The sequence below is a fragment of the Dendropsophus ebraccatus genome, chromosome 10, assembly GCF_027789765.1.
Source record: "Dendropsophus ebraccatus isolate aDenEbr1 chromosome 10, aDenEbr1.pat, whole genome shotgun sequence".
Lineage (NCBI taxonomy): Eukaryota > Metazoa > Chordata > Amphibia > Anura > Hylidae > Dendropsophus > Dendropsophus ebraccatus.
In genome coordinates, this window is record NC_091463.1 from 9,859,663 (window position 1) to 9,868,350 (window position 8,688).

Here is an 8,688-nt window from a genome sequence, read left to right on the forward strand (position 1 = left end):
GCAACTGCTACAAATCTAGTGATCAGCGGGTTCTCAATGTTTACCTAGCTCACCATGGGCCCTTCTAACCCATTGGACCATGTCATATCAACCATTAGCTGAAAGGCTGGGTAACTGGGGTGTAACCTTAAGAAAGATCCAGGTTGGAGGGAACCAGCAACATCCAGCTCATAGCCTCCATCTTGGTTCCTCCTTGCTCCTTCAAAACATATTACACAGTCAGACTTATCCTGTTAGAAAACTCATAGCTGATGCAGAAGAAGATGAATTTAATATCTTGTCAAGTTCTGTAAGTTCTGAGATTTCTGCCAATTTTGGTGGCATCTGCCATTGATAATGGTCTACAAACAATTCAACCTCTACATTGGACCATAGACTGTAGATTGTTTGCATGTGCCACCATGACTGGATGTCAAATGAGACCATTGATGCAACCAATCAGGGGTCTAGTAAGTCATCATGAAGACTGTGCACAGGAAGTCGGAGTTCCCCGGCCTTGTACTCGCACACACTGCTGTATAGTTTGCGGCATTTATCGTCGTTCCACATAGAACCGGGAAGAAGTACGGCGCAGTCTTCATTTCCTAAGTTATCTGGCTGCTTCTGAAACCAAAATCTGTGCAGAAGAAAAGGTCAGAAAAGAAATGATGAGGTGGAAAATTACTATGAACCACTATGGACAGGATCAAGGTGACAGTCATGGAGGAAACCTCCCCCCACCCCATACTCCATGGACTTTATTTGTCTTCACGTTTTTTTCTTGTTCCTTACTTTGGAGTTGAGTTATAGGGCGTTCCATCCACCCATTGCCACTGTCCTTCCACATCTCGATCTGATAAGCCAATCCAAGACGACGTCTTCACCATCTTCTGCAGAAATTCCTGTGGAGTGTAACAGAAATTGGTCAAGACAATGTCCAGTGAGCTCAGTGTATCACAGCTTTGCTGGTCCTCCACCCAACGTATCCGATCCGCCCTACCTGCTCCTCCTGTCTGTCAATCACCACCAGGTGGGCTCCTTGCTTGCGGCACCAGTGTAAGCTCTCCTGCCAATTCTTGGTCTGTGCCGAAAGCAGGTAACACGATGGGTCAAAGAATTGCCACCCTGCTGAGCAAAATGGGCAAACAGTGACTGCAAAGAGATAGAAAATAGACAGGAATTATACATCCATCTATCTTAGGAACCATGTTATTCTAAAATGTCCTCCTCTATACTCAGTTCCACAAGGTCTTTCTTTACTGCTATCTAAGATGGTGCCAGGTCCTACCTTGGTCTCTCCTCTGGCAGTTCTGCAGCAGTGGACTCTCCTGGGAGATGAGCAGGTAACTTCTGCTGATGTTCTCCATCCTCTGTGTGAGGAGCAGGGATCGCTGGAGCTCCATGTGGTAGAGCTGCCCTTGTTTTTCTATCTCCTGATGGGTTTCAGTCTGGTTCTTGATCAGCTTAGGCAAGGTTTGTTCCTGTATAGAAGAGATTGTGTCCAGTAATGATGACAGGTTCCTGCCCAGGACCCGGGTGTATTCCTTCTGGTTCTCTATATCTGCCATGATGTGGCTTAGGTTCAGGGACAGACCATCCCGTTCTTTATAGATGGTGTCTAGGTGAGAGTTGTTCTGTAGGTCTGGAAGAAAGCCAACAGGTGAATTCTGTGAGTTTATAAAGGAAGATGGGGGGATAAAGATTGGGGGACACTGTATGAAGATTTGGGGGCTATAGATGAAGGATGGAGAGGCTATAGATGAAGACTGTGGACTATAGGTGAAGTATGGGGGGGGCTACAGATGAAGGATGGGAGATAGATGAAGAATAGGGGCTATAGATGAAGAATGGTGCTATAATGAAATAATAAGGGCTATAGATGAAGACTGGGGGCTATAGATGAAGAATGGTGCTATAATTAAAGAATAAGGGCTATAGATGAAGACTCGGGGCTATAGATGAAGACTGGGGGCTATAGATGAAGAATGGTGCTATAATTAAAGAATAAGGGCTATAGATGAAGACTCGGGGCTATAGATGAAGGATGGGGCTATAGCTGGAGACTGGGGAATATAGATGAAGACTGGCGGCTATAGATGAAGGTTGGGGCTATAGCTGGAGACTGGGGAATATAGATGAAGACTGGGGGCTATAGATGAAGGATGGGGCTATAGCTGGAGACTGGGGAATATAGATAAAGACTGGCGGCTATAGATGAAGGTTGGGGCTATAGCTGGAGACTGGGGAATATAGATGAAGACTGGGGTCTATAGATGAAGGATGGGGCTATAGCTGGAGACTGGGGAATATAGATGAAGACTGGCGGCTATAGATGAAGGTTGGGGCTATAGCTGGAGACTGGGGAATATAGATGAAGACTGGGGTCTATAGATGAAGGATGGGGCTATAGCTGGAGACTGGGGAATATAGATGAAGACTGGGGGCTATAGATGATGGATGGGACTATAGCTGGAGACTGGGGAATAAAGATGAAGGATGAGGCTATAGATGAAGACTGGGGGCTATAGATGAAGGATAGGGCTATAGATGAAGGATAGGGCTATAGATGAAGACTGGGGAATAAAGATGAAGCATGGGGGCTATAGATGAAGGATGAGACTATAGATGAATCATGGGTGTGGAGGCTATAGATGAAGAATGGGGTGTATAGATGAAGACTGTGGGCTATAGATAAGGGCCGGAGGCTATAGATGAAGACTGGGGTGTATAGATGAAGACTGGAGGCTATAAATAAAGACCGGAGGCAATAGATGAAGCATGGAGGCTATAGATGAAGACTGGAGGCTATAGATAAAGACAGGAGGCTATAGATAAAGACTGGGGGCTATAGATGAAGGATGGGGGCTATAGATGAAGACCGGAGGCTATAGATGAAGACTGGGGGCTATAGATGAAGGATAGGGGCCATAGATGAAGACTGGGGAATATGGATGAAACATGGGGGCTATAGATAAAGGATGAGGCTATAAATGAAGGATGAGGCTATAGATGAATCATGGGTGAGGAGGCTATAGATGAAGAATGGGGTGTATAGATGAAGACCGGAGGCTATAGATGAATCTTGGGGCTATAGATGAAGACTGGGGAATATAGATGAAGATTGGGGTCAGCTAATAGATGACCCTAAAATATAAAGTCTGTGAGTCTTTCTCTACTGTCCTGTTTTAAAATTGTTGTTTCTTATGAAAAAATTTAAAAAAACAAACAAAAACAATATGGCGCCATTACAGACCCTAAGGAAATATTACAGGTAAATACCAAACAAACTGGGTACTTTACATCCTGAAACCTCCTGGGGCTGTAATGGCGGCCATATTGGATGTCGCCCAGACGGGATCTATTGGCAGCCGCAGCATTAATGGCATCCATATCAGTCATATCAGCCATACAGTCATATAAGTCATACAGTCATATCAGCCATACAGCCATACATCATACAGTCATATCAGCCATATCAGCCATACAGCCATACATCATACAGTCATATCAGCCATACAGCCATACAGTCATATCAGCCATACAGTCATATAAACCATACAGTCATATAAGCCATACAGTCATATCAGCCATACAGCCATACATCATACAGTCATATCAGCCATATCAGCCATACAGTCATATCAGTCATACATCATACAGTCATATCAGCCATACAGCCACACAGTCATATCAGTCATACATCATACAGTCATATCAGCCATATCAGCCATACAGTCATATCAGTCATACATCATACAGTCATATCAGCCATACAGCCACACAGTCATATCAGCCATACAGCCATATCAGTCATATCAGCCATATCAGCCATACATCATACAGTCATATCAGCCATACATCATACAGTTATATCAGCCATATCAGCCATACAGCCATACATCATACAGTCATATCAGCCATACATCATACAGTCATATCAGCCATATCAGCCATACAGTCATATCAGTCATACATCATACAGTCATATCAGCCATACAGTCATATCAGCCATACAGCCATATCAGTCATACATCATACAATCATATTAGCCATACAGCCACACAGTCATATCAGCCATACAGCCATATCAGTCATATCAGCCATATCAGTCATACAGTCATATCAGCCATACAGTCATAGAGTCATATCAGTCACAGTCATAGAGTCATATCAGTCACAGTCATAGAGTCATATCAGTCACAGTTATATCAGTCATATGAGTCATACATCATACAGCCATACAGTCATACATCATACAGCCATACAGTCATACATCATACATCCCACAGTCATTAGTGATTGTTATGGGGAACTTTACACAAAGTGGGACTTACAGAGGGACAGCAGGACCATGCTGATAGCCGTCAGTGCCGCGATCAGGCTGACTACCAGCAGACCACGTTGGGCCAAGGACCCTTCTCCGAACCTCGACAGGAATCTGAGGGGCAAACAGAGTATATATATATATATATATATATATATATATATACAGCAAAGTGTGAATCATGTCAGAAGGTCAGAACATGAATACTGCACCTGTACTTACCAGCTTGTATTATATGGGTATTATATGGCACTGTTATGTGTTGACTGCATTGCAGTAATACGTGGACACTGTATGGTGCTGCTATTTGGCCCAGTATTAGTTTGCCACTATATAGCACTGTTATATGGGGCTTGTATGGTAATGGTATACTATGAAAGCACTGTATGGCAGTATTATGGAGGTCCTGGATATGTTCGGTGTGATATTATTATATATATGATGGTATTATGGGTGCTCCATATGGCAGTGTTATCTAGATATCATATAGCTGTGTGTTCATTGTACTCTATAGCAGTATCATGGGCCCTGCTTGTAATGCTAGATGCCCTGTGGACAGCATTGTTCCTTATGTCATTAAATATTCCTGGGGAAGCTGGGTGGCAGACTTCATCTAGCTTTCTAATATGTCACCATATTGAGGGCATCTTGGAGAGATCACATGGCACAATGTCACCATATTGAGGGCATCTTGGGGTAACCACATGGCACAATGTCAACATATTGAGGGCATCTTGGGGTAACCACATGGGCACAATGTCACCATATTGAGGGCATCTTGGGGTAACCACATGGCACAATGTCAACATATTGAGGGCATCTTGGGGCGATCACATGGCACAATGTCACCATATTGAGGGCATCTTGGGGTAACCACATGGCACAATGTCAACATATTGAGGGCATCTTGGGGTAACCACATGGGCACAATGTCACTATATTGAGGGCATCTTGGGGTAACCACATGGGCACAATGTCACCATATTGAGGGCATCTTGGGGCGATCACATGGGCACAATGTCACCATATTGAGGGCATCTTGGGGCGATCACATGGCACAATGTCAACATATTGAGGGTATCTTGGGGCGATCACATGGCACAGTGTCACCATATTAAGAGGATCTTGGGGCGATCACATGGCACAATGTCAACATATTGAGGGAATCTTGGGGCCATCACATGGGCACAATGCCACCATATTGAGGGCATCTTGGGGTGATCACATGGGCACAATGTCACCATATTGAGGGCATCTTGGGGTAACCACATGGGCACAATGTCACCATATTGAGGGCATCTTGGAGCGACCACATGGGCACAATGCCACCATATTGAGGGCATCTTGGGGCGATCACATGGGCACAATGCCACCATATTGAGGGCATCTTGGGGCGATTACATGGCACAATGTCACCATATTGAGGGCATCTTGGGGTAACCACATGGGCACAATGTCACCATATTGAGGGCATCTTGGGGTAACCACATGGCACAATGTCAACATATTGAGGGCATCTTGGGGCAATCACATGGCACAATGTCACCATATTGAGGGCATCTTGGGGCGACCACATGGGCACAATGCCACCATATTGAGGGCATCTTGGGGCGATCACATGGGCACAATGCCACCATATTGAGGGCATCTTGGGGCGATCACATGGGCACAATGTCACCATATTGAGGGCATCTTGGGGCGATCACATGGGCACAATGCCACCATATTGAGGGCATCTTGGGGCGATCACATGGGCACAATGTCACCATATTGAGGGCATCTTGGGGCAATCACATGGCACAATGTCACCATATTGAGGGCATCTTGGAGCGATCACATGGCACAATGTCACCATATTGAGGGCATCTTGGGGCGATCACATGGGCACAATGTCACCATATTGAGGGCATCTTGGAGCGATTACATGGCACAATGTCACCATATTGAGGGCATCTTATTGAGGGCATCTTGGGGTAACCACATGGGCACAATGTCACCATATTGAGGGCACCTTGGAGCGACCACATGGGCACAATGCCACCATATTGAGGGCATCTTGGGGCAACCACATGGGCACAATACCACCATATTGAGGGCATCTTGGGGCGATCACATGGGCACAATGTCACCATATTGAGGGCATCTTGGGGCGATCACATGGGCACAATGCCACCATATTGAGGGCATCTTGGGGCGATCACATGGGCACAATGTCACCATATTGAGGGCATCTTGGGGCAATCACATGGCACAATGTCACCATATTGAGGGCATCTTGGAGCGATCACATGGCACAATGTCACCATATTGAGGGCATCTTGGGGCGATCACATTGGCACAATGTCACCATATTGAGGGCATCTTTTGGGCGATCACATGGGCACAATGTCACCATATTGAGGGCATCTTGGGGCGATCACATGGGCACAATGTCACCATATTGAGGGCATCTTGGAGCGATCACATGGCACAATGTCACCATATTGAGGGCATCTTGGGGCGATCACATGGGCACAATGTCACCATATTGAGGGCATCTTGGGGCGACCACATGGCACAATGTCACCATATTGAGGGCATCTTGGGGCGACCACATGGGCACATACCTGTTATCCCCGGTTTCTCGGCTCTTGTTCTCGGAGTTCTGCTCTCTTTCTCTTGCCCCGCTCGGGTCCTCCAGATCTGGATATATCAGCACGTTAGAGCTGACACGTCTCTCTCTGCCACCATGGAGAACAGGGGAGGACGGGGCACACATACCCGCTCCTTGGTCCCAGTGGGCCATAACAAATCTCTTCTGGCTCCAAAACAGATCCAGCATTTCTTGATCATCCATTGTGCTCCTCAGACCCTCGGCCGCTCTGAGCCCGCTCCGCGCTCACTGTTCCTTCTTTGTTCTTTCTGTCCTTGACCAACTCTTCCCCAACGTACAACGTGACTCCAAATGATACACAGTATCATCTCACGGCAGACAATGAAGAAAGAAGAAAGAGGGAAGGAGTCCTAGAAAAGTGGAAGAGAAGAATGTAAGTTACAGCGTGGCAGAACAGTGGGACAGGGTTACATAATAGCATAATGCCCCTTATAGCCCCCATCTAGGACCTCCACCCTTTACCCCCTGGTGGCTAAAGCTAAACATATGGTATTCTTCACATGGAGTCACCGTGTACATCCATTACATCACTGATCCTGCGTTACCTCCTGTAGAGGGAACAGAGCAATGCTGGGCCCCTGAAAGGAGCTGGGCTGCAAACTTCACCAGCCGATTAAACAGCACTTTTGCCAGAATCTTTCTGTCCACATTGAGTAGCGCTATGGGACGCCAATTCTCAATGCGGGACGGGTCTTTACCCTTTGACAAGATGATCAAGGCTGACCTCCTCATTGACCTCGGCAGAGTGCCCGAGGAGAGACACTCATTAAATACCTCAGTCAAGAGGGGTACCAAAGAGTCCTTAAAGGTCTTATAGAACTCCGGGCGAGCGGTACTTCCCGTAATCCCTCTCAAAAACCAAAGATGCGTGTCTATCATACTGGCACTTCATTAGCAAGGCTTTCACTCTGGAGATATCATCACGACTACCTCCAGTCGAGACAAGACGTTCAAGTTTCTTCCTCAGGCCCTGGTACAGGCGATACCTGTCCAGACTCCTGAGGCTCGAGAGCTGGCGGAAGAATCCCGCAACCCTTTTTTTGAACATCTCCCACCACTCTGACTTACTGCTACAAAGGCCCAGCAATGGTACCTGGCTCTGAAGAAAATCCTCAAAGGACTGTCTTATTTCCGCTTCTTCCAAGAGAGCCGAATTGAGCTTCCAGTAGCCTCTACCCATCCGGAGAAAACAAAATTAAACAGTGGTCGGAGAACTCCACCTCAACAACGGACACGGCTGAAGAGACGGCTTCCTCCTTTAAATAAAACCTGTCTATCCTGGACCTACAGCTACCCCTATGATAGGTGAATCCCGCGTGGCCTGGTGTATGCCGGATGTGAACATCCACCAGGCGAGCCTCACTAGCTATACTATTCAGGGCGACGCCATCATAAGTCAGCTTGTCTCTGGAACCTCCCCTATCCTGGGGCCTCGTGACAGCATTGAAGTCCCCTCCAAAGACCACCTGCCGGCTTGTAAAAAGATAGGGCTTGATCCTCATAAAGAGACACTTCTGATCCCACTTGGGACTGTGGACCATAGATGTTAATAAGGCGAAGTTCTTGTCCCTTCATGAGGACATCTAGAATCAGGCACCTCCCCATTTCTAACTCAATAACCCGTCGGCATTCTACCGGTGCGGCAAAAAGTACCGCCACCCCGCTATACGGCTCGGCCGCAAGAGACCAGTAGGAGGGCCCATTCCTCCATTCCCTTCTGGCTTTAAATATA

General features: G+C 46.6%; 1 protein-coding gene across 1 annotated transcript; it reads right to left on the reverse strand.

The window, feature by feature from the left end:
- Window positions 1–249: 249 nt before the first annotated feature.
- Window positions 250–7,292, reverse strand: LOC138802540 (C-type lectin domain family 10 member A-like). The gene is made up of 6 exons (XM_069985957.1): window positions 6,910–7,292; window positions 4,314–4,417; window positions 1,268–1,621; window positions 980–1,131; window positions 772–881; window positions 250–616 (listed from the first exon to the last, which is right to left on the reverse strand). Exons 1-6 carry the CDS (start codon window positions 7,137–7,139, stop codon window positions 439–441), a joined length of 1,128 nt encoding a protein of 375 aa, XP_069842058.1. The 5' UTR covers window positions 7,140–7,292; the 3' UTR covers window positions 250–438.
- Window positions 7,293–8,688: the final 1,396 nt, after the last annotated feature.

Excerpts from the sequence above, each read along its gene's own strand:
- LOC138802540 (XM_069985957.1), bottom strand. The coding sequence starts at position 7,139 with ATGGATGATCAAGAAATGCTGGATCTGTTTTGGAGCCAGAAGAGATTT. Across the intron at positions 1,622-4,313 it reads CATGGTCCTGCTGTCCCTCT|ACCTACAGAACAACTCTCAC; the intron begins GTAAGTCCCACT and ends GCTTTCTTCCAG. Across the intron at positions 1,132-1,267 it reads CTGCCAGAGGAGAGACCAAG|TCACTGTTTGCCCATTTTGC; the intron begins GTAGGACCTGGC and ends ATCTCTTTGCAG.